Source organism: Sapajus apella, unplaced genomic scaffold, assembly GCF_009761245.1.
Source record: "Sapajus apella isolate SASKATOON/1434 unplaced genomic scaffold, GSC_monkey_1.0 scaffold53, whole genome shotgun sequence".
Classification (NCBI taxonomy): domain Eukaryota; kingdom Metazoa; phylum Chordata; class Mammalia; order Primates; family Cebidae; genus Sapajus; species Sapajus apella.
This window is the reverse complement of record NW_022436993.1, coordinates 12,313,100-12,340,401: the sequence shown is the minus strand read 5'-3', so window position 1 is coordinate 12,340,401 and position 27,302 is coordinate 12,313,100. Positions and strand designations below refer to the sequence as shown.

The following is a 27,302-nucleotide window of genomic DNA, read 5'->3' as shown; positions in this document are numbered from 1 at the left end:
CCTGAGTAGCTGGGATTACAGGAGCGTGCCACCATGCCCAGCTAATTTTTTGTATTTTTAGTAGAGACGGGGTTTCACCATGTTGACCAGGATGGTCTCGATCTCTTGACCTCGTGATCCACCCGCCTCGGCCTCCCAAAGTGCTGGGATTACAGGCATGAGCCACCGCGCCCGGCCTTCACTAGCATTTTATCTTAACCCTACATACAAAAGGCTATTGTACTATTACAATGTGTTGCTTACTACTTACCCTCTTATTTCCACCTGCGCCACAGCAGTGATGTTGATTTGCAGGCTCACAGAATTGCTGTCTGGATTGTCCTTGTTGGAACTAAAACACAGGGACATGTGATTTAAATATATTTGCTCAGATGTATTATTACAATATATGGTCATAAAAAACATTCTGTATATCACAGGAGCAACACACATCACTAACCTGATCGTTAAGAAAACAAATGTATTCATTCTCCAAAATCATAACCATTTGTATAGAGAAATGCTAAGATCTTTTATGATCAACAGTAATGTGACAACTTCCCATGAAGAGACACTTTCATGGAAAGTGTCTGGAAATATAATAGATATCTAGAGAAACTAACACTTTTTTAAATGGATGAACTAAAAAGGCACTGAACTGAGTTCATTTTTGCAGCTTCTACTTTGGACAAATTCCTTACATCTCCGTGCATGTCATGTTCATTGCCCAGCAAATACGAAGCGACAGCTTAGCCCACTCCTGATTTTCCTTGCTAATAAAGAGGAGAACTGGCATGAATAATGCGGAGAAACACATAATCGAAACAGCATTTGTGTTTGGCTCTGGGATGCATCATACCATACATTGGCTTGGCAGCAATTTCATCTTCCTTGTGGTTTATTTCTTAAGTTAGTATTAAAATAAGTGTGCATTCACTGAATACTCACCAGCCGACTAGGACAAGGAGTTGGAGGGTATTTTAAAAGACTGGTTTAAATAACACACTTTTCATCATCCACAATACCCTGAACATATAAATAGACCCAAGGAGTTGGACAGTTCATAAACAGCCAATTAGGAGATGACGTGGATATTTGCAAAACACATCAAGAACCTCTAGAAAGTATGTGTTTAACAATACTTCTTTCAACAGTGGCAAAATTATTTTTTGTTTGCTGGGCTTTTTTTTTTCCCGCAAATATAATTAGATATGAAACAGCTTTTTTAAATGTATGTGTTTCAAAATGCATGTGCTGTAAGGAAAATAAAACATACTTCACAAAGAGGCTCAACCAGTAACTGAGTTTTAGAGGCAGCTTCCATTTGCATTTTATATTCCTATTGTGCTTTCATTGAAGTCACTAAAAACTTAGCAAACTGAGAAACGGCCACATCACCACTAACAGGTCATGTTTATATTCAGGTGTCATTAGGAAGAGAAGGCCTCCTTTTTCATGATCAAATCTCACCCAGATTTGATGGGCAAGTTCTGGCACCAAGAGATGGTAATGGGGTAGGTTCTGACCAGCTATGGAAGCTTTCCAAATGCGAGAGCTGGAAAAGATATGATAAAACTGTTTTCAAAGCAGGAGGAGGCAGAATTGTTCCCATGATGCTTTTGAAAAGTCCTGGCCGATTGCATATACTGATAAGACAACTTAAACTGCAACCACACATAAAAGATATAAACAGGCAAATGTCAGGCTCATTTCCTGGAATAGAGCATCACCACTAAGCCTGTGACTGAGCTGAAGGGACTTGTTCAGAGGCTGAACGCCAGTTTCCAGACCATTTCATTAAGATCACATCTGGGGAGGATCAGTCAACTAAAAGACATGTGTGTATATGTGTTTTTAAGGCAGTATTCTGAATTCTAACCACTAAGAAGTAATTCAGTAATTGTATTTGTTGTAGACTTTATGGTTCCAAATACATTATGAGTAATTCTTTAGTTTAGAAATTTAAATATAGTTGTGCAACAGATGAACCGGACTTTTTTCTATTTCCACTTCACTACTTCTTTGCAGCCATGGAAATTACAGTTATGAAAAAGCAAAGTTTCATTTAAGTTACTGCATAATTCTATTGTATTTTGTTCCCAAGTGGTTTAAATAACATACTTTTCACTACCCACAATACCCTGAATATGTAAATAGACATTGAACATTGAAATTGAAAGCATCCTTGAACACAAGTCTAACACGAGGCTTTTCGAGGTTGTTTTAAAACCCAGCAAGAACAACAGCCGATGCTGAATCCAGACTTTCTGGTTGGCTAATCATCTTCTATCACACAGACTTGCCATGACACTTGCTACTGCCTACCAGTGGTATCAGCAAAATCTCCTTGTAAGAAGGGAACCAGGCTTGATAAATAACTTAGATGCTACCTTGACCCATTTCCTGAAAGGAAAGCTCCCTCACTAATACCACTGCTACATCCAAACAAGCCATCCATCACTGCCAGGGAAGCTGAACTCTTTAAACTGTTGGTGCTGGTTCTATACAAGAAATGATGAATTTCCTCTTTACAACTGCACCCTATGCTACATACTATGGATAGACATGTTTTTCACTTTATTACTGCGCAGCTATGTTCTTTTTCTTTACTATCTCCTATTTCCTATTTTCTAACATTCCCTCTATGCCTTCTGTGGTCTTCGGAATGTCAGCAAAGATAACGCAGTGTTCGTCTCATCATTACTAAGGAAGCAACTCTGAGGATGGTCACAAAGACCTGTTTGTATGTGGCAACTGCAATCTGAGACACGTTGTACACAAGGAGGAAAATGTTTATGTCATGTAGAACGAGGGCATGGAGAGAACGCTTAAGGCAAATATTTGGTAACAGGAAATATTTTAAGTTTATTAACATATAAAGCCCATTTCTTTTTTGACTTCTATTTGTGAAAAAGGGATTCATTAAATGCAGGTCATGGCAGTCAATATATGGTTTGTAAGAGTTTAGACTTTGGAACATTTGGTTTAATTTATTTTTGGTTTAAACATATTTAAACCAAATGCAAAACCATCCATCTACATCCTTATTTTCAGCTTTGGAGTCAGCCAGCAAAGCATGCAGATAAACACTCACCTCTCAAATACCCTAATATTCGAGTACTTACAGTGTTTTGACAGTTTTTACAATGTACACTGTAAAACTCAAATACTAATATTCTTCTGTTTTTTTTTTTTAGACAGAGTCTTGCTCTATCACCCCAGGCTGGGGTACAGTGGCACAATCTTGGCTCACTGCAACCTCTGCCTCCTGGGTTCAAGCTATTCCCCTGCCTCAGCCTCCAGAGTAGCTAGGACTTCAGGTACATGCCACCACAAAATGCTGGGATTATAGGCATGAGCCACCGCACCTGGCCTCAAACACTGTATTCTTGTTTTTATATCTATAATGTATGTTTTGGGAATTTAATGGGTGTATGTATATTCCAGTTCTTTCTGTATTTCTGCATTTTTATATTTTTTAGAGTAATGTTAAAATAGCCACGAATAGAAATGGAATGTAATCATTCATGACCCATTGTTTTACATGAAGAAGAATGTTAAAAAAGTGGTCATTACTATTTTACAGCAAATTCAGCACTTCATTACCGAATTCGTTATTTAGGGAAGGCATCTAGAACACCACATAGTGTTTTGGTTTTTTTTTTTTTTTTGGAGACAGAGTCTCACTCTGTTGCCCAGGCTGGAGTGCAAGGGCGCTATCTTGGCTCACTGCAACCTCCGCCTCCTGGGTTCAAGCGATTCTCCTGCCTCAGCCTCCGGAGTAGCTGAGATACATGCACCCGCCACAACACCTGACTAATTTTTTGTATTTTTAATAGAGATTGGGTTTCACCATGTTAGCTAGGCTGGTCTAGAACTCCTGATCTCAGGCAATCTGCCCACCTCGGCCTCCCAAAGTGCTGGGATTTCTTTTGCTTCTTAAATGAACTACTAACTGCATCCATTCTCTTTTGTAACTTCAACCAAGAGTGAGAAGGAAATATCAATGAATTTGCTTTGTACATTTGTACCAGACTTCCTTTCTATATAAAGGTTGTGTATTTTATGAGAGATGTCTTTTCCCAGGTGACACAAACTTCATGTCACTGGAGGATCAGTGGCACAGACAATTATAGAGAGGAATAGAAACTTCAGGTTACTATCTGGATGGTGGTTCTTTGCCATGACATGGTTTTTTGTCTTTGTTTTTAAGATACTTAGAAATATCAACAAAAGATTTCCAAAATAAAAATATTTAGGACTACCTAAACCTTCAATATATTTTTATAGATAGAAAGAAATGATTTAATATGCTTTTGGTAAAATGAAGGAATATTACAGAAGAATTCTCTCCTTCTGTATCCTATTACTAAACTGTATCCAAATTTAAAAAACCTAAAATTCAGCAGAAAATGTTTAAGTTAATTTAAGAAAGACTTCATTAAGCTCGAAAATGAACACCTAAGGTAAGCTAAGAAAACCTTTCTCCCTAGAAATCTATCACAAAGTTTGGCCTGGGAGAGTGATTTGTGACACAGATTGCAGATTTTTTTAATCTGCTACATTTTTACAGAGTTTATATATATTTTTAAAAATCCTGAACCTTTTATTGAAATATCTATTAAAAGGTAACCCATTACACAGAGTCATTATTCTAAAACTTATCACACTCTAATCATACTTCTTGCAAGATATTAAAATAAAATTAGAGATTAACCATCTTGCACACTAGTATTTGAGACCCAATTGTGGATACGGACTTCATAGACATTTTAATACTTAGAGCAAGGGTTCACCATGCCAGGCAAGGTATAAATAAATACAGAGGACCCATATGTCCCGTTTACATCTGTGTTTTCAAACTTTTTAAACTGGAGACCACAAAAATACATACATGTCACTGGACGTCTTGCCATACATATTTATACTTATATGTATAGTATAAATATAAAATATTTATAACATTTCATGAACTGTACTAATATATGTTATATTGTATGTTACTTTCCATTCAATTTCCTTTTAATATTGGTCTAGAAATATTAAACTGATTCCATTGCCCAGCTAATGGGTTGAAATCCACAGCTGGGAAGACTTTCTGCGGGTCTTCCTGTTCATGAAATATTATTTTCAGCCACGAAGGAGCAAACAGAATAGGTGGTAAGAGGGTAAAATTACAGATGAATTCTAGAACAGTGTCAGCCTTAGAAAAGAGAAGCAGCTACCTATATGGCTCGTCTTATCACTGCTAGAGAAGGGTTTTCCCTCAAAATAGAGTATCTCACCTGCATCCTGCCACAGTGCTCACAGGTAAGCCATCAAAGATTCATTTAGTCTTGAAAGCTGAAGAGACTTCAGCATTGCAAATGTGAAATCTATGCTTTTTTTGCGCAGATTTTGTTCTCAGGGACTAGGTGACATCCAGCTGAGAGCATAGGAGTTAGGGTGGGAGAGGGTATGTGCTTTGGAATGAGGAAAAGCAGGAGTAAAGCAGGTGGGCTGGTGCCCAGGCACAAAATTTTGCTATCTCACAACTTCAGTCTCTTTTTCTCAACACCTAAAATGTTGAAATAACAGAAACAATGGAGAAAAACAAAGAAGAAATGAGCTGTGAAAGTCTGGGTGCTAATTTCAGAAGAGGTTTTAAGGCGAATGACCCTGACAAGGGGTATCATTTCACTGTGGATCTCTTTTCTGTTGAGTGTTGTCAATAACGTAGGCATGTAAAGGTCTAACCTTCTGATTTGGAGATCGAAGTTAATGCTCATGTTTGTTTTCTCAAGACGTGGAACTGCAAATCGGAGGCCCAGAGAATACTAAAAAATAAAATAAAATCACACAGGACACAAAGTTATTACATGAGAGTAGCTTGTACACAACAAAAAAATATTTAGTAAGTCATTCCTGCAAAACGCCACCCTGGATCACCGTAACTCTCCTTTGTTCTGCTTCTACCCCAGGTGGCTGACAGCTGAGAGAAGCCATGCAAAGAACTGCAGGCCCCAGAAGATTCAGGTCACGGTGCAGGTTGGTTCTCTCTCTCCGTTAACTCCTGTACTGCCTTTTCTCCTGCCACCTTTTTGTGTGTTAAATTGAAAGCAATCCAAAGCTATGAGAAGAAACTGATTGATTGATTGATGAGACAGGGTCTCACTCTGTCACCCAGGCTGGAGTGCAGTAATGTGAGCATGGCTCACTGCAGCCTCAACTTCCCAGGCTCAAGTGATCCTCCTTCCTTAGCCTCCCAAGTAGCAGGGACCAGAGATGCACACCACCATGCCTGGTTAATTTTTTTGTTATTTGTGGAGACAGAGTCTAGTCTGCTCTTGAACCCCTGGTTACATGCAATTCTCCTGTCTCGGCCTCCCAAAGTGCTGGGATTATAAGCATGAACCACCACACCTGGCCAGAATTTGACTTAGAAAACTATGATGCTTCTATTTGATGGACATTTATATAGTCATTGAAATTATAGCTGTGAAGTCAATGCAACAATATGGAAAATGCTTCTAATTAGTAACAATCAACAATGAATGAGGGCTACAATGTTTATGTGCAATGCATCTGAGCTATGGGTTTAAAAGTCTACAAATCGAAAAATTCATCTACAGTACAGGAGTGCAGAGGTACTATAGGAAAATGTTTCAGAATAATGTGTTCTAGTTGAGGTTACAGTTATATGGATTATTTTCTCCTTTTTTATTTTTCTAAATTTTTAAAACTGTTTTTTTTTAATCATTTTTACAACCTGGAAATAGATAAAAACATGGAGAAAATAAATCCAGTGATGATATAAATAAGGAGTAAAAATAATAGTTAACACATCTGTAATATTATGTTACTTTCTTTTCCAAGCACTATACTATGCCTTACACACATGATCTCACGTAGTCCCAAAAAGCACTCTGAGGTAGGGGCTGTTACTAATGACATTATACAATTGAGCAGCAACCTGAGGATTAGAGAGATGAAGTACTTTGCTCCAGGTGGAGTGCAAATAAACCACAGAGCTAGAATTGAAATCCCTGCAAGCCGACTTTCAAATCTGTATCACAGCCACAACAGTAGCAGAATCAAACCATTAACAAAATCTCATATTCGTATGAATCAGTAACAATATGAACTAATAATCAATCATCTCTTTTTTTTTTTTCTTTTTTTTTTTTGAGATGGAGTTTCGCTCTCGTTACCCAGGCTGGAGTGCAATGGCACGATCTTGGCTCACCGCAACCTCCGCCTCCTGGGTTCAGGCAATTCTCCTGCCTCAGCCTCCTGAGTAGCTGGGATTACAGGCACGCGCCAGCATGCCCGGCTAATTTTTTGTATTTTTAGTAGAGACGGGGTTTCACCATGTTGACCAGGATGGTCTCCATCTCTTGACCTCGTGATCCACCCGCCTTGGCCTCCCAAAGTGCTGAGATTACAGGCGTGAGCCACCGCGCCCGGCCCATCTCTTTTGTCATAAAACAGCAGCAGCAGTTCACCAGCCCTTACTGAATGTGCTTTGAGACATATACTGTCCTAGCAGCTTTACATTTGTCCTGTCATTCATTACTCCAGACAGTCCCATGGGTAGGTGTTTTCCCATTTCAATGTAACTTGCTCAAAGTATCATAGCTGACAAAGGGTATAGCTGGTATTTAAACTGAGATGTGTCTTAATTATAAGCCATTATGCAAGGATTTTTTTTTTTTTTTTGAAACAGAGTCTTGCTCTGTCGACCAGGCTGGAGTGCAGTGGCACGATCTCAGCTCACTGCAACCTCCGCCTCCCAGGTTCAAGCAATTCTTCTGCCTCAGCCTCCTGAGTAGCTGGAATTACAGGAATGCACCACCACGCCCAGCTAATTTTTTGTATTTTTAGTAGAAATGGGGTTTCACCATGTTGATCAGCCTGGTCTCCTACTCCTGACAGCCTTGGTCTCCCAAAGTGCTGGGATTACAGGCGTGAGCCACAGTATCTGGCTGGATGAAATGTTTAATGATTTCAAAGGAGCAGTTTTCTATCAGGCGTCTGCACATGCTCTTCTCTTTTCTTTAGAAAGCTTTGGCTTTTTCTTGCCTTTTCTACTTGAAGAACCTCTAACTTATGCCTCAAATCTCAGGACAGGAGACATCTCCTGCAATACCTCCTATAATTCTATGGGCTGGGTCAGGCAGAATTGTTCTCATTTGTATTCTCTGTATGTTTTTCACCACTCTTCCACCACTCAACTTACGACACTGCTAATTTTGAGTTTCTTATTGAATGAAGATGGTATGTTTTTATCTTTGCTATTCAAACTTGGAACCTGGCATATAGAAGCAGTGCAATAAAAATTGCCAAAAGAATGATGAGAGTGGCCAGGCACGGTGGCTCACACCTGTAGTCTCAGCTCTTTGGGGGGGCTGAGGCAGGTGGATCACAAGGTCAGGAGATCGAGACCATCCTGGCCAACATGGTAAAACCCCATGTGTACTAAAACTACAAAAATTAGCTGGATGTGGCGGCGCATTCCTGTAATCCCAGCTACTTAGGAGACTGAGGCAGAAGAATCACTGGAACCTGGGAGGCAGAGGTTGCAGTGAGCCGAGATCACGCCACTGCACTCCAGCCTGGTGACAGAGTTAGATGAGGGTGTGTTCTTGTTTGCTCATTTCCAGTGATAGAAATCTTACTATATTGCAATAGAGGCTACTTAATGTTGGTTTTCCTTATAGAACAATCAGCATGGGATGATGAAGACCCAGTGAAGGTGTGACAATTTCATATTCGTAAGAGGCACATGTATCCTTAACTAGTACCAAACACCAGATCTCATGGCATTGATTTTAAAGTGCTTTCATTGACCCCACCATTTTTAAAAAAAAATCTTCCTGTGAGAACATTTGCAACCTGTTATGAATCTTATTGGCATATAGACATCTTATATTACTATAGCTACTCTATGAAAATGACTTTACTATTTAAAAATCAGAAGTAAAGCTCCTGAAGACTACTTTGAATATTTTGTGAAGTTAAAATACAAGTCACTTGAAAATGATTTTTAAAAGATGTTAGTTGGAACTAAACATTCCTAGCAATTTATGATGCTTTTAAAACCTTTAGCACTGCTTTTACATTTAGAATTTTACCATGACCCACTGAGAGTATTCTTTTTAAAGTACAAAATGAAGAAGAAAATAAATCAAAGTGTTTTATAACAAAACAGAATGTAATAAAATTTGATGTGTTTAAGGGCATTAAAGAATGAGATAAGAAAGCTATTAGGTTTCTTCTACTATGGCCGTCAGAGATAAATGAATATAAACAATTTACTTCCCTGACTTCTAAGGATTATTTGCTGGTAAAACGAATTGGCATCCTTTCACATAAACACATTTGTGGTTAAGACCACACTGCGATTTTCCCTCCACTTTTAAGGATGCTGGTGGCCAGTTTTGTTCCAAGATCACCCTTAGATGGCCTCTGGTCTAGATGTAACACTTCTAATATTGAAAAAGGAATGAGTGACCAGTCACCTACAGATGCTAACACTATTCTACCACATCCATTCATTTCTCTTTTGCCTTAGGTAACTCTCTTCATATTAAATTAGGCGGTTGGATTTTTCTCAAAAACTAGCAAAACGATTCATTAGCTTCTAGATAAAAGGACTATTATAGTGAAAAATGTTCTAATATTCAAGTGTAGACATCCCATGCTCTTTTTCATGGCTTCATTTTAAAGTCTCATCTGTTATTCATTAGTTTTTATCCAAGGACTTTTCACCATGTTGCAGACCAGTTAGAACATAGGCTTTGCGGAAAGGCTTGGTTTGAATCTTGTTTCTAACCTTTATCCTCTGTGAAGCTTTGCCCAATTCATTTGACTTCTCTGAGTTTCAGTTTTCTCGTCCATAATAAAAAGAAAATACTGGACACATAGGGTTGTTTTGAAAATTCAATAAAATAACATAAAAAAGCTCCCCTCCTCCCAGTGATGAACTTATAACCTAGAGGACAATCAATCCATGGTAACAAACAAAAAAATCTGTTATAGGAATGTACTTGTCATTTAAATATTTATTTTTGCCCCAAGAAGTAAGTTTACTATCGTTTCAGCACATTTTTGAATGCCCAAGATCAATGCAACATTAGAGCATAAAAGAGCAAAAATATAATTCCAACACAATAGTCTAACTTGAGAAAAGTTTCAAATGCTCAAGTAAATGTATGAAACATCATGCTAAAAGGTTTATTAACTGAAAGACTTATCAGCATCTTTAAAATGCAAATTACATACCTGAATCTCCCAAGGAAGAACATGACATTTAACAGTAACCATATAACTTCCTTTTAAAGGCTGCTCTCAAGGGACTAGCACTCTTTGGAATACACTTTGGGAGGTTGTTTTAATACAAACCTACATAATTACGATTTTCTATGAAGTTTCTTTGAAACAGCCTATTTCATTTGTAATAATAAACATCTAATTTTGAATAGAAGAATATGTATGTTCAATTTATGTTGTTAGTACTTTCAGAGTTCAGAATTTTTTTCTGATTTTACTTCATAAAATAATTGCTACTGTAATATCTATTACAAGTTACCATGTGTATATTTAACTGTAATTGGATACAATTAATTTATTGTCTGAAAGTAATCCTGAATGAAAAGTTCCTAAACCTGGAAACAAACCGGAGAAATACAAGAAAAAGGAAGAGGAGGAGGAGGAGGAGGAAGATGACGAAGAGGAAGAGGAGGAGGGGAGGAGGAGGAGGGGAGGAGGAGGGGGAGGAGGAGAAGGAGGAGGAGGAAGAGGAGAAGAAGGAGGAGGAGGAGGAGGAGGAGGAAGATGAGGAAGAGGAGGAGGAGGGGAGGAGGAGGAGGAGAGGAGGAGGAGGAGAGGAGGAGAAGAAGGAGGAGGAGGAGGAAGAGGAGGAAGAGGAGGAGGAGGGGAGGAGGAGGGGAGGAGGAGGAGGAAAAGAAGGAGGAGGAGGAGGAGGAGGAAGAGGAGGAGGAGGAGGGGAGGAGGAGGAGGAGAAGAAGGAGGAGGAGGAGGAGGAGGGGAGGAGGAAGAGAAGCACAAAGAACTATTTTTTCTCATGCACGTTAGAGATCATTATTAATCTTTATTTTTTCCCCTTGCTATAAAACTACATTTTTCTTTATTATTCTTCAAGTAAAATAATGGAGAATATAGATTTGGTGAAGCTGATCCAAAAACTGTATTATGACAGTATTTTAATTTCAAAATACTGTGAATGATATTCATACATGAGGTATATTTGAAATGAAAGTTAATTTAATTGCCACTGCTAAAATCTTTGTTTTAATTTGGTTATTTTTAAAGTCTTTTACTTACATTGCATTTCTTTTTGAGTTCAAAGAAAAATATTTAAAGGAAATATCTGTGGTTAAAACAAAGTCTGCTTAGATTTGTTGCAACTAAAAGACACCCAAGAGTAAAGTCTAAAGAGAAAGCATAGAAGAGCATGCATCTTTCTGTGCTTAGCCTGAGACGATTCACTCTGTATAGGTTATAATGTGAAATCCCATGACTCTGGCAATTTCCTGCCTAATTTGTTGTTGCTACTAGATGCTGAGTTGCTGAGTGGTAACTGGAGAGCTTTCCATTTGTTCCCTGTAAAATCCAGTTAGAAGGAAATCAGTCCATATTTCTGGTTTTCTCTTACATTTGTTCCAGACACCATAGGGTTCCCAAGGTCACACACCACCATCCTGGTTACATTTTCCATCTTGTACTCACAGCTCAGTGGTCGAAATCCCTACAACGGGAAAGAACAGGGGGTTTAGGGGGCAGAATAAATGACATCCTGACACAAAAGTGATGATTGGGGCCTGGGAGCTCCCCTGCATCTCAAACACCCATGAGGGTGATGGTGCACAAGAAGTGATTGATGACCCCTAACTCGGAAGAGAAGGTGGAGAGAGAAAAGTAAAAGTTAAATTTTAGAAGGAAATGTATTGGGTGTGTAAGCATATTTATTGCGTTTCATTAAGGAAGACAATGCACAATATAGTATTTATATAAATAGTTTAGACATTAGCTTCACTAGTGTTAATGTGAAACTCAGGGCATGAAAAATCACAAATTATTAAACATGAGTAAATAAACAGATTCTTATGTAAGCCTTGCAAAAACAAAATGGCCATAATATGTATAGATTATCATAAGATTCAATGACCATTAGCCAGAGAACTGCCTGGAACACAATTTCTGTACACCATGGTCCCGTTTTGAGATCATGCAATCGACTTTGTTCAGTCCTTCAATATTTCAGATGTAAAGAGAACACTTCTATGATTAGCTGTACTTCCTATTTCCTTTCCTCCCCTATATCCTATTCCAAGTAGAGTTCATACGAACTGAAGTTTGAAGAGGTTCTTGGAGCTATACACTGGAGAAATTCTCAAGGTTGAGCAGATGAGAGAGGAAACACAGGTTTGTTTTGGAACTGTTGCCTTTGGTTCCCAGCTCTTCTTTATTTCCACATGCTATTCCCAGCTGCTGAGAAACTCACCCCTGACCCTCTACCCTATTCTCTTTCCATACCTCAAACCCTATGGTACTAATTCTGCATTTGGCCATAGCTACTTATGCTTTTCCATTATTTCACTCTAACTTGTTATGTGCCACCGATATATTACCCATCACCCTTGTTCCCAAAGATAAGCTTGCAATATGCGGGCTTTCATAAAGGAGCAAATTTTGGGGGAATTTCTTTCACTGTGATAGGTTCGGAAGAAGGTTCCCAATATAATGACCATTTATCCATCTGTTAGCTCTATTGAAATTTTATTTTGGGGCCTTTTTTTTGTTATCTATTGAAATTTTAAATAAGAAAGTAATGTAAAGTTTCAGAAATGATCCTCCATTCCCTTCTATTTTATTAAAAAAGCCAAAAGCCAAAGCCCAAGCAAAAAACACCAAACATTTCGCCAGTTTTCTAGCTAAAGCATTTTGTAGGTAAATCACACACTTTGAGAATATAAGCTTCAAGAAGGCAGAGGTTTTTGAGTCTGTTCTAGTCCCAATGCCTAGAGCAGTCTTGGAAACAAAGTAATTGATGGTTCAGGAACAAGAGAGTAGATAGCTGACACTTTCTCCTAAAAGAAAAGACTACAATGAAAGAGACAAGTATGCAATTAAGTCTAAAATCCTGCTCCCAGAATCACCCAGACAGACAGATACATGGAAAGATCTGTCCTAATTACCGAGAAAGGAATGGATCACTGATATTTGGAGGCACAATTTAATACATTCTCTCTCCAAATATCCTGAATGACAGTAACTTATGTTGAATGAGCTAAGAAACATCTTTTCAAAAAGGTGGTAATAGTCTTTCTTCTCAAAGATAGGTTAGTATGTATTCAGCTTCTTAAGGATCCATAACAAACCCCTAATCATACAGAGATGCTTTGTGTTGGGATTGTTAACTCAATCACGAAAACAGAAAAAACCCAGAAAAAGCTTTCATAAGTGCTCATATGTCCCTTGAATGTAATTCAAGAATTTAGTTTCTATAGTAAATATATATTTTAAAATCTCACCTAAAGGTTAAAAGTTACATGTACATTCTTTTCCCTAGCTTTCTCGAAATAGTTCGTTGACATCAATCAAAGAGATTTTTTTTCCTTTCACATCCCCTCCACCCTTTTTCTTTTTTAAAAGCATTATTTCCTCTCTTTAATAAGAGGAACAATGACTGTTTTTCTGGACATTTCTAGGTTATTTTCCTCTGCAGTTCCAGGGACATTCTTGTTCTAATCCATTTATAGCTCTTAGAGTGGTCTTCATTCACTGAAAATATTAACTGTACCCAGTATTTACCAGGCCTGACAAATGAGATGCCTTGTCTTCACTGAATTCTTAATTATTTTAACAACTGTAACAAGTAATTCTAAGCAATTGTAAAGCTTAGAATTGCTTTACACAATTGCAGTGGAGTTGAGTAAATTTTGTGATAGGATAAATAAATAGTGACAAAGGAGGACCTGCATAAAGATCCAAGCAATCAGAGAAGGCATCCTGAAGGAAGAGGCATCTAAGCTGATGGGGACAGTGCATATCAGTGGTTAAGAACAGGGGCCCAGCTGGCCATGGTGGCTCACGTTGTAATCCCAGCACTTTGAGAGGCTGAGGCAGGCAGATCACCTGAGGTCAGGAGTTTGAGACCAGCCTGGCCAACATGGTGAAACCTTGTCTCTACTAAAAATACAAGAATTACCTGGGTGTTGTGGCAGGCACCTGTAGTCCCAGCTACTAGGGAGGCTAAAGCAGGAGAATCGCTTGAACCCAGGAGCCAGAGGTTGTAGTGACCCGAGATCTTGCCACTGCACTCCAGCCTGGGTGACAGAGCGAGATACCATCTCAAACAAAACAAAACAAAATCAGGGAGGCTGGGCGTGGTGGCTCATGCCTGTTATCCCAGCACTTTGGGAGGTCAAGGTGGGCGGATCTCTAGGTCAGGAACTCGAGACCAGCCTGGCCAACATGGTGAAACCCCATCTCTACTAAAAATACAAAAATTAGCCAGGCATGCTGGTGAGCACCTGTAAATCCCAGCTACTCGGGAGGCTAAGGCAGGAGTATTCCTTGAATTCAGGAGGCAGAGGTTGCAGTGACCTGAGATTGCATCACTACACTCCAGCCTGAGTGACAGTGACACACTGTCTCAAAAAACAAAAACAACAACAACAAAAACCCCAAAACCCGGACCTAACGGTTGATGCTTGAACTTGCTTCTGCTACATAATAGCTGTATAACCTTGGGCATGTCGCTTAATTTATTCTTAGCTATAAAACAGGGATAATGAGAGCAGCTTCTCTATAACACTGTTATAAGAATTAAAATACATTCAAGAACTCAGAGGATTACCTAGCTCATAGCAGTTGTTCAATAAATGTTAGCCACCTCAATTATTATTCCCCACTCCTCAGTTTTTATTAAGTCTCAATTATTATTTGAAGGATTAGTAGAAAGAAGTGAAAAGAAGTAAGACAGATAAAGAGGATGAGGGAGTAGAGTTAGTGTGTTAGGAAGAGAAATGGCTGGAACAAGCTCTCTGGGTCATTACAGGAATGGAAAAGGAATTCAAGCCTCCTGCTGGAAGCATGAGCATTTAGCGAGGAGGCTGAAGAGGTGAGCAGAGGTGATGTGATCAAGGGCCTCACAGGTCGTCTGAAGGATTTGGATCTTATCCTCAAAGCAATGGGGAGCTAGCGAGGCTTTGAAGAGTGTCAGGCTCAGATTTGCAATTTAGAAAGATGGATTTTTTTCTAGGTTAGAGGTAGGGAGTTGGCAAGATGAACTAGGAAGACTGCTGCAATAATCCGGGCAATGAAGGTGGTGATGGTGGCTGCTGGATGGTCTCAGTCCACAGTCTCTCTAATTCATATCCTTCTCTCCTTCCAACTGCTGCTGTCACCACCCTCATCCAGGCTGGCATCATTTTAGATGTTAGAAACCAGAGGATGCTGGTGTCATTTTTGTACATAGAAAATAAAAGATAAGCCGGATGTGGTGGCTCATGTCTGATATCCCAGAACTTTGGGAGGCCGAGGCAGGCAGATTACTAGGTGCAGATTTCAAGACAAGCCTGGCCAACATGGTGAAACCCCATCTCTACTAAAAATACCAAAATTAGTCGGGCATGGTGGTGGGCACCTGTAATACCAGCTATTTGGGAGGCTGAGGCAGGAGAATCCCTTGAACCCAGGAGGAGGAGGTGGTTGTAGTGAGCCAAGATCATGCCGCTGCATCCAGCCTAGGCAATAGAGTGAGACTCTATTTCAAAAAAAAAAAAAAAAAAAAAAAGAAAGGGTGTGAACGGGAAGGCCAAAAGTCTAGAGGTGGACATGCGGAAGGCGAGGCAGCTGTGAGAGATTGAAGAAGAGATGAGAACAGGTCCTTAGAATCACCAAATTCACAGAGACAGAAAGTAGAATGGTGCTTACCACGGCCTGGGGAGAGGGAGCAATGGGGGAATTATTTTTAAGGGTTGGAGAGGTTGAGTTTGGGATGATGAAAAAGGTCTGGAGATGGGCAGTGACGATAGTTGCGCAACCATATAAATATAATGTCACTGAACTGTACACTTCAAAATGGCTAAAATGATCAGTTATATCAACATGTATCTTACAATCATGATGATGATCATGATAATAAATATAAAACACATACACCTTTTTCGTGGAAAAATTAAGGAGCAAGGTCACCAAAAGCAAATACAAAGTCTGGCTCACCTAAGGTTTCTAGAGAAAGAGATGAGAAGCATTTACATTTTCTAAAAAGATGCATGTTTTCAACAAAGAAGAGCCAAACTTACATTCAGATAATGCCTAATATTTTTCTCCTTGAGGAAAAAATGGTTAAAAAATCTTGAACTGAGTTGAAATCAAAAGGTACGCAAACCTCAAACTGTTTCAAAACAAGGAATAAATGAGAATGTGGCTTAGTCATGCAAAATTTAAAGACTGAGGAAGTCTCTGTCCAGAGGAAATTGATGGAGAAAAAAGTAGTGAAGGGATCATTTGAGATTACAGATAATGTCCTTTGTAATGTTTATAGCCAAAGGTAGAATCATAAGTGCTCTCTCTCCCGTGTTTTCTATGTAACAAAGTCAACAGTAAACTGGATGTTTTGCTAAAAGAACATTTTAGAATAGGTGCTTTGTTTAGCGAAGTCAGGGGTGGAGTGGCAAGAAAGGAATTGAAATAAAAATATGAGTGGAGCCCTGGAATATTACAAACAAAACAGACTTGAACTTCATGCTTGCGTTTGTTTATGCACTACCTGCATGTAAGTATTTATAGGTGACATTTTTCTTTCTGATTTTGCTTGTAGAGATTTTATTCTAAAATATCTTCAAATCAAAATGGTTATTAAACACCATCTTTATAAGTTGTGTGTATAAGTGCTCCATTTGTTCTTATTTACTTTTATCTTAAAGTGACTTTAATAGATAAATGAAGAGGATTTAAAAAAAATCATATAATTGGCCAGGCAAGGTTGGCTCATGCCTATAATATCAGCACTTTGGGAGGCCAAGATGCACGGATCACTTGAGCCTGGCCACATGTTAAAGACCAGCCTGGGCCACATGGCAGAACTCCCACTCTACAGAAAATACAAAAATTAGCCAGGCGTGGTGGTGTGCACACCTGTAGTCCCAGCTACTTGGGAGGCTGAGCTGAGGAGATTGCTTGAGCCCAGGTATCGGAAGTTGTAGTAAGCTATGATCATGCTGCTCTACTCCATCCTGGGCAACAGAGCAAGACCCTGTCTCAAAAAAAAAAAAGTCAATTCAAGAAAGAAGAAAATGAGATGATTATAAACCAGTCACTGGAGAAATTAGGTTTTATATTGATTTTCATGTTTGAAATAACAGGGAAGTGAAAGCTGAGTGGAGAGCTGTGAACACTCTTGAAAAGAAATGGAATGATTTTTCCTCTCTATCCAACCTCACTGCTGACATGGCAGACTTAGTAATAATTTAGGACTATTTTTAAAAAACGACTTTTTAAAGCTATGACTGACATACACAAAACGGCAGTACACATTTAATGTATACCATGTGATGACTTTGGAGTTTTTTTTTCCTACAAATTTCTTCAACAGAAACTCATAAGGATTTTAAACAACTATCAAAGATGCTCCATCATTACCTGTTTTTAATTTTTTTTTGTTTTTTACTAAGAAGATCATTCAACTAAAACAAAAAAACATGAGACTAGAAGTATGAATAGAGAATTTTATATTCCATACGTTTTTAAATGCTATTAAAATACCAACATCGCCACAACAGTTTGTAAACATCTCTTTAGAAGAATTACTTTTCATTACATTATTCAGTCATTAAGACGGTCAAGGTCCTCAGGGGGTATGGTATTTGGAAAGTAGCACACATTTAGTATATTTTAGCTAAATAAAGGAAGTTACCAGCAAGTATTTAAGGAACACCTATGCTACACCTCATCCTATGAAGGAAACGTGACACTTGGGTTTCACCCTTAATTGTGAGTTTGTATATTTCCAACACTGAGGGACTTTCTCTGTTATTCTGTGATGTGTTTGTAATGGTTTTCTAGATCAAGTGATTAAGGACACTGCAGAACTGGAGGATACTTTGAATGGGAAGATTCATGTTCTGATAAGGAAGGGGAAGATTGTAAAGAACACTGTTGTCCTTTAAACAAATAGTGGCATTGAGGAATGACAAATGAGGAAGACCAGGCTCTTCCTGGTTGTATTTCTGGCAAGGTGGACCAAGCAGAAAGGAAAAGGACCTTGTTTCCCTTCCAGTGCCTGTCCAGACTGTTATCAATAATTAGCAGGGATTGGTTGGACCTTCTTCCCCAACCAATAATGAAAACCAGGCTTCCCGACATGCACTTGAAACTGAAAGAAACTCAACACAAGGGTAGAAAACCCAGCGAAGACAGGGAGTTAGCTTGGGAGGTTAGCTTATGGATCACATTGGTAAGCTTCTTTGTTCAGCTAGTCTAATTCTCTTTTTTGCTTTAGCTCTCAATCTTTGGCCAATTTATCTTTGCACTGTGGTAAAGAAGATATTAATACTGTGTAATTCAAGTCTCAAGTCACCTTTCACTTCCCTCCAGGCAGCTTTGACTTCCCTGTTATTTCTAACATGAAAATCAATATAAATCCTAATTTCTCCAGTGACTGGTTTATAATCATCCAATTTTCTTCTTTCTTGAATAACACAGTATTAATATCTTTCATTGTGTATTCCCTGCCCCCTACTTCATGGCTCATTGTCATTATGATTTAACAAAAGAAGGTATCATTTTGATGCCTTTTACTAAGGAAGAAACTCTCAGCTAAGATGGCCCTTCTTAAGATTTACTTGACTTCAAAAATATACTTAGCTCTTGACTTCAAATAATTTGCAGGCATTACCTTGTTGTTGCGTTCGATCCCAACGTAATCTGCCTCTTCTGGTATCATTACAAAGAGTTCAGCTTCATAGGCTCCTTCCCCTTCATTTCTCGCATTTATTATGAGCATCAGGTGATTTTCATCTCCAATGATTACCTGATGCTTATCTCTAAAAATGATGTTTAAAAAGAAGTATTAGGTACTCTACTTCTTGGCTTCGTGAATATTTTATTTAAGGATTTATCGAAGAGCAAAAGAAAAATGGCAAATGCAAAATAAAGAAGACAGACCATCTTGAAGAGATGGTAGGAAGAGGCAAGAGAATCATCTCTGGGTAAAAAGGGTAGGAAAACATGCAGTAGTATGTTGGTAAATGTTTAACAACCGGTTCTTTAAAAAAAAAGTATGGATTTATAGCATTTTCAGATTCCAGTGGTGTAAATCCATGCACTGTGGTCAACTTCAAGCTACCAACATATTTAATAATCTACCAACAAAGTTCCTGCAAATTTAACATTTCACTTACAACCCAGAATGAAGCAGCTTCAGCATGTTACTGAAAACATACATTAGTAAGAAAACGGGCAATGGAATAAAAGGAAGAGAGATGGTTTGGAAAGTAAGAAGGAGAGATTAACACAAAGGAAATACTGAGAGGGAAGAAGTAGGCAGATACAATAAGATCTTAAATCACCAGTAGAGGATTTCAAGGTATTTTTAAAAGACGTAGTTCACTTAGAACTACAAATCAAACCAATATTTGGAAATGCCTTATTCCACTTTTTCTTTTCTTTTTTTTTTTTTTTTAATTAATTTTTTAAAGCACAGAGAGACAAAGGAGAAGGAGAGAGAAATGGCTAACTCTCACACTGAGTGAGAGAAAGAAAAGCCTCTCTCACACTGAGTAAGAAGGGTTTCCAGAGGGGGAAAACCAGAGGAGGAAAGCTCCTCTCACACTGAGTGAGAGAATCCAGAAAGATGGAATCCAGGCGACGAAAGCAGCTTCCACGCTGAGTGGAAGGGAATATATAGAGAGAAAAACAGGAGAAGAGAGAAACCTTCCATGAGAGAGACAGTGTGTGGAAGCAGGACCCCAGAGGGGAAATTCGGGAGGGGAAAGAGAGCTCCCACTATGTGGGAGGGGATTCCAGAGAGCTAGAAATCCCCTATTCCACTTTTTAACGCTACTCAAAGTGATTGCATTTGAAGTTGATAAATTATGAAATTTGGGGGAAGAGCCTTTGAGAATTTACCAAGCAGATCCCAAACACTGGCAGTGAGATAGTTCCTGGGAGGGAAAGGAACACAAACCTGTTTATTGACCACAGGATGCTTTACATTTGAGTCTATGTCTTCCCATAACAGAACGCAGTGCAATTTCCAGTGCTGGAATGGGGGTGTCCACTCCTGGCAACTGTGCAGCCCTTTGATTCTTACTTGATTTTGTGACACCTTCTGCTTTACTCCAGAGAGTGCTATTTAAGTTTGTTTTTTCAGTAAGTTATAATTAATTTTGTTTTGAGTTTTAAGAATGCCTTTGAGTCATGGGGTGCTGAAAAAAAGTTTGGTTAAGGTGTAGATGGAACCTGCCTGTCAGAATCCTTTGTCTACTTGACTGAGGCAAGAAATATAACCCAAGCCACCCCGTCAACTTTTGTTCAGTTTACTTTCAACAAAAACTTTTTTTTTCTTCGCTTTTGATGAAAGATGAAATGGCCCAGGCAAAATTTTAAGGTGTGTCATTTGACACCAATGACAAATAACTGACCCAATCCACAGGCTAACCCAAAGTGTAGCCAAGCTGAAGAATTTCACACAGCATATTTTTTGGTAGTCGTTGGAAGTGTAGACTTTCTGCAGAGAACCTTTAAGTTACTACTTGTAATTCCATTAGATAGAATGCACATGTTTAGTTATTTAAACTTACGGTCTAGCTGACAGCTTCAAGTCAGGAACACACAGATTGTCTTCTCCACAGTCCACCAGAATGTGAGCCTGTGTTGTAGAAACACGCATCAGGAACAATCTAGGAAAACCTGAATCACATCCTTTTTCTTGAAAATTCTGAATGCTGCCACAAATGGAACCAGAGTTTTCCTCTCACTATGCATGACTCTACCCAAGCCAATGCCCTACATTTCACTGTGACCTCCCAATACAGGCTACTTTGCATGATAGCCCCATTCCAATGCACTCTGAAATATCTGCAGAGAATGCAACTCTGGCAATGTCATGAGGATTACAGGCTGTATTGCTTCCATTATAGCCACATTTTGGACAAATTAAATCTTGGTTGCACAAGAGGAAAGGCTTCCGAAAAACACAATCATGCAGTGTTTCAGGAAACAGGGTAGGAAAACTCCCAAATGTTCCATGTCTGCATCCAGAAATAAGAAGGAAAGGAGCTGGCTTTAGTCTTAAAGCCCTAAGAACAACACCCCAGAGAGCCTGCTTGAGCAAATGCTGTCAAAGACCGCCAAGGGCTTACCTGTTCACTAACAACGTTTTCTCTGTAGTAGTTCAGTATTGGTTTCACTTCCAGGCCTTCTTTAAAGGTGGATTCATCCAAACTGTAATTCAAACTAATGTTGATTGGAGATAATTTATCTCGGAATTCAGTTTCATCCTAGGAAAAATAATCACAAACTCAACAGAGGCTCCATGAAATAGCTGCAAGATGTCAGTCTGCAAAAATCAGGCAACACTGGAATTTACTCAATGAAAGTGAATGATGAAACAATTATCTTTGCAGCAGGCTTAGATGCAGGCTGATTTATGTGGCATATAGTAGCCAGCATACTCAATATATGTGCAGTGATGAAATCATTTAGAGCTGTGGCTTCATTGAAATATGTTTCTGGAGCCAATCTTTGGGTTCTCCAGACCTTCAAGAGCTCACGCAGAATTGGTCAAGTTGCAAAGTAAAAGATTACATTCATATACCATAAATGTCACAAAAACCATCATGAATTTGGATTTTTGTTTCCATGTTGCTAGGATTTGTGAGTTCTCTGGGGCTCAGAAGAAGAAAACATCTTGATTCTCTTCCTCTCATCATCTTTTAAAACTCTTGCTTACGTGAATTTCAGAATGCCTTCAGGACATGTGAAGTTCTCTTGGAAAAAGAAACAGAATGCCTTTAGCAGGGAGGGGTAAGCACCAAACAGCAAGCACTAAACACACAGTGGATGTGTCACCCTTCAATTGTGTGCCAGTCAAGGGTCATATATCCAACTTTTCATTCTTGAGTGTGATTGTGAACCTGTGATCTTCCCTAGGGTGGCCCTTGCTAAGTAAGTCCCCTAATGGAAAAGAGAAATTGAGACAGTTATCACAACCTCACAACTGCCAAGGTGAAGAAAGGTAATTGTGTTATAAACATTTTTACTTTTTAAATTTTGGTAGGTTTTGAAGTCACTGTAAAAATACATTACTTTAAAGAAGGTAAATTATAAATTACTTCTAATAAAAACTTTGAATGCCTAAATGTTTTCCTGAGTTGGCTCCGAAATGTGCATTGATAAAATCTAACAAGACATACTCACATAGGAGAAAAATTCACATAAATTGTGTTCCACTTTTATGTTTTTTGGGGAGGAGGCGGGTAGAAATGAAAACCATGTGAGTTTAGAAGGCTATTATAAAGATTTTGTTCAAAATGAAAAGAAGCCTTAGAAATTAACAGCAACACATCATTAGGTTAGTTGAAGTCAGGGTCAAGAAGGGCTTATTTGACCTTAAAATAAAGTTTCCTGCTTTGAAAATGAAAACAGACGGATGGGGGTCTATGCAGACAAATATGATGGTTAAATGGAGAAGAATGGTTGGAATTTGGATATGAAGGTGAGAGGCCAGAGGAGTCTTTCTGGAATACTTACTCGAAGGTAAATGATGAAATCCTGGCACTGGTGAGAAGATTTCTGCCGTTTTATCACAAGAGGGAAGACGCGATGAGCCTGATGGTTATCAAGGAAGAGCGTCCGTTTAATGGCCCCTTTCTGTTTCAGGGAATCTAATTGCACCTCTGCCATCAAGACTAAAGGACAGAAATAAAGTAGAGAAAAAGTATTCAGTGAACACGGTGCTCTATCAGAGAGATGAATTTCCATTTCAAGTTGCTTATTCAGGAAACATTTATTTTTCATAGTTGAGATCAAGCATGATAAATGAGCTGGAAAAATTTTATAATATACTCTCCAAGCTAAAAATGTTTTATAATGGTTTTATAAAAGTTGTTATTTTCCCTATAATTATATGTTCTTATAAATAATAGTATTACCAACTATTGAAGTAATATTTTTGTAGAAGATTCCATATATGCAACAGAAACCCTTGGTATTCATCAAGGTGCCTTCCATTTTATATGGTCTGTGCAGAGAAAATTTTACTGTTCAACTTTCTGAGTAGAGTATAAGAATGTAAAAATGAAAACATGCTTACCTATTGTGTTCGAAATGCTCTGGCCTCTGACAGATGCACATACTCTCAAAGAAAAGCTATAGAAAATAATAGTAATTTATTGGTTAATAAAGTTTTGAATTTAAAGTAGAAGGCTTTCTTTATCTCATCCCAGATAATGAATATCATTTTCTCTATATATTTCTAATTATACACACACACATCCCTTCTACCACACACAGACACACACACACACACACACACACACACACACACACACCTTCTACCCCCCCACACCCCTTCTACTACACATACACATACACACACACACACACACACATACACACACACACACACACACACACACACACACACACACCCCTTCTACCAATTGGTCTCAACATTAATACAGTTAACACAATTGACATTATTATTACATGGAAGGTAATATTGGAAGATAGTGCATGATATTAACTGATTTACTCAATTGCTTAATTAATTAGTTGTTGCTTTTATTCAATAAATACATGCAAGTATCTTCCGTGTACCAGGGAGGGAAAAATTAGGCAGCACGGCAAGAGGATAGCTAGAAGTAAAATCTGGAGGTGAGTAAGAATCTGGACCCACTTGAGGAAACTAAAGAAATTCAGTGTGGTTGGGGCACTGAGCAAGATGGCAAAGTTGGAGGGGAGGCTGGCTTGGTGGATCGGTGAGGAACCGGGCTTGAAAGTCATGCTAGAAAATGCATATTTAATCCTTAGAAGCATGGAGCACCATGGTATGCTTAACTGAAAACACCCACTCTGCAGGGAAGGAGATGACATTTGGCAGAACCTTGCTAGAGTTTGGGTAAGACTGGAGGTAGAGACGAGAAGAGGGAAGGGAGAAAGAGAAAGGAAGCTTAGCGTGGCTTTCTCAAGCTATGTAGGCACAACAATTCAGGCATAAAGATAATAATGAGAGGGCAGATGTCCATGTGAGACACTTTGGAGTTGTGCCTTCACTATCAATGTCCGCACTGGCTTATAGGATGACCACATTTGGCTTTGGTCTGTGGCCACAGTTAGAACGAGAGATGGCTGACTTTGTTGAATGAATGTGCTCACCTCTCCCTGAAAAATTCCAAGCCCTAACAGCCATCACTAGAGATGGGGCCCTTTCACATTTCTAGGAAAGTGAAAATATAAGAAAATGCTTAAGTATGATTTAATGACAACCATAAACTTTTTACCAGTAAAACGCTATAGTATGATTTGAATATTTCTACAGAATTCAAAGGGAGTAAATAATCCCCAATCATACTTGAATTATGTGTCAGCTTCCTGTGTCAAATGTAATGAAAAAGTGTCACATCTGGGATTCATCTATCTACCGTGACCTCAGTCAATGTCTTCCCTCAGGGTAAATAATTTGCCACATACCATTAAGCCAAAAGTTTCCTGAAATGTCTATGCTATTACAAGTGTTTATTCCACTTCCCCAGAGAAATCACAGATTCCAACCCACTTCTGCTTCAATAAGAATTATTCAAGAAAGATGAATAGTTAATCACATCTTTCAATTCTGTAGTAAGTCTGGCTTTCAAAATTAGCATTTTCTGTGTCCAACTTTTTTGGAAGTATTTGAACAAGTATGTTCAAATCGGTCAATGATCTTTTTTCTATTCACCATTAACTGTGTAGACAAAGGTCATTAGCTTTTATAAAACAAATTCCTATTTGTAATGAAATCAACATATATACATTAAAATTATTTTGGATACAGTATTTTTTAATACAAACAATTCAAAAGCAATAAAAAATTTTTAATAAAGGAATAAAGTTCTAAGAACGAATATTTTTTCCTTATGTGTATGGTTGATAAATGATGTTGTCAGCTAAAAGGTTACTATTGATTTGTGTATTACATGTCAGTATGAATCTCTATTTCTTTCTTAATTCTCCCTTTTCAGTTAATGTTATCTGAATATCATTAACGACTGGATGACTTTAACTTTTTTTCATACTAGTTTAATATCAGTTACTATTTACTGAATTATCAATAATGGCACTCCAACCTAAACCTGCCAGTTCATAGATTACTTTAGTGGAAAATTATCTGTCAAGTCATAATTTTTCAAGCACTCTCTCCTGATCTATAAAGAAAATTTCCAGACTACAGTAGTGGGTTGATGTATTCACTCTGAAGTTAGAAAAACATATATACTGTATTACACATAAACACACATACATGATGGGTCATACAGACCACAAAATTAGGGTAACTTGCAGGTCTATAGCTAATTACAAGGTTTACTTGGGTCTGTAGGGAAAGCTATAAACTTTTATTAAATTAAAATTAAAATTTCAAACTAGAAATATTAGTCATTTTCAGTATGGCCCATTAGTCTAAACAGACTGATTGGAACAAAAAAAACCCATGAAATAAACACAGGTCCCTTATTACATAAATTCTAAATGAAGCTATTTGTGGACAGTGCTTTTGATATGGCCAGAAGGCAGGGCAATAGACTACATGATCCTCTGAGGCTAGTCCCAACCCAAGCATGGTTGGAATGATTCTGTGATGTGACTGTGCTCATAGCTGTCTATGATGAAGAGAAAATGAGATAAATGTGAAACATAATTTGAAAGTATAAAGAAATTTATTTTACGTTCTCATCAGTTTTCAATCCGATTTTGGTGACAGCAAATAGCAGGTTTCACATAGTCACTCAAATCTGACACTTTTTTAAAATCAGGTTTGACAGGTGGGTAGTTACGGACTTTTACATTTCTAAAATTAAGCTTTCCACCAAATAGTTTTTCTTTTTATAATTGGTTAGTCACCAATTATATTAATATTTATTGAGCTGGCTTTTTTTTTCTTTTACTTACTTACAAATGCCAATAAAGATAGATACTTTCTAAAATTACACAGCTGTTTGAAAGACACAGAAATCCACATCGATGGAAGTGAAGAACTATTTGCCAAGTAGAGTTTATGTGATAGTTTTCAGATGTATGATATAAGGTAATATCAAATACAGACACAAATAACAGCAGAGAAAAAAAAAACAGAGACTTTTCAATCATTTTGGAAAAACTAAGTATATTCCTAAAGTAAAGAAAAAAGAAAATCAAAGAAACACATTCTAGACTGAACCAGCTGTTAACTTACTGTCTTCTGAGACTCTGAGGCACCATTCACACGTTTTGCATGTGAAAATAAGACCTCTTTCAGAAAAATGTATGCAATAGAAACAAATATAATTGTAAAGGGATATACATTTGTCCACATAACAAATTGGACTTTTTCTTGATAATATGACTAAATGCAGTAAGAAAATGGCTCATGAAAAGAAAAACATTGTCTTGTTAAATAGTAATATTCTTTCCATACAACCAAGCAGAACTCTTAATCTGTTAAAAAAGCAAAACATTTCAACCTTATAAAAATATCCATTAAACTAAAAACCCTTAGAAACAGTTATCTAGCTCAAAACAACAACATTTTATATCAGAGTGTACCACATGTGCTTAAAGGAATTCAGCCTAGAAGTCCATTCAGTTATGGAGGTGTGAACATGGGTCCATTTGGGGGAAATACTGAAGTTTTAATACTCATGAACAAGTAGCAACTCTCACAGTTCATTGATTTCTCATTTAATCATGCAAGAGTAAGGAGAGATGCTGCTTTACTCACCGATTTTTCAGATCAGGTTTTCATTATACTATTTTATGGTTTTAAACCATTTTAAAATGTGCCCAGGGCAATTCCCAACTCTTTTCAAAAGCAGTTAAAGAAGAGGACACTCTCAGCTACACTCCCCAGCAGCCAGCAATAGGATGTTTTTCAAAGAATTCTTCAGGGGCCTCTATGTCCCCACCCTCCACCCTCAAAAGCTGTCACTCCAGTATGAACTCCTGTCAAAAGGCCATCAACAACATGTTAAAATCGGCTGAAAATAACTTCTCTGGGTCAAGACTGGTTAGTTCTGCAATTCTGACATTCTCAGAAACCAAAAATACTGTTTGAGTTAGACCATATCTCCTGAAAA

General features: G+C 38.1%; 1 protein-coding gene across 1 annotated transcript in view; it reads right to left on the bottom strand.

The window, feature by feature from the left end:
• The window catches only part of ITGA8 (integrin subunit alpha 8), a 190,721-nt gene that overhangs the window by 65,105 nt on the left and 98,314 nt on the right, over positions 1–27,302 (bottom strand). The window contains exons 16-23 of the mRNA XM_032243982.1: positions 23,306–23,361; positions 22,744–22,901; positions 21,354–21,491; positions 20,793–20,860; positions 18,887–19,034; positions 11,636–11,728; positions 5,716–5,795; positions 251–331 (exon numbers count right to left, since the gene is read on the bottom strand). Coding sequence (XP_032099873.1) covers positions 251–331; positions 5,716–5,795; positions 11,636–11,728; positions 18,887–19,034; positions 20,793–20,860; positions 21,354–21,491; positions 22,744–22,901; positions 23,306–23,361 — 822 coding nt within the window. The remainder of the gene's footprint in view (positions 1–250; positions 332–5,715; positions 5,796–11,635; positions 11,729–18,886; positions 19,035–20,792; positions 20,861–21,353; positions 21,492–22,743; positions 22,902–23,305; positions 23,362–27,302) is intronic.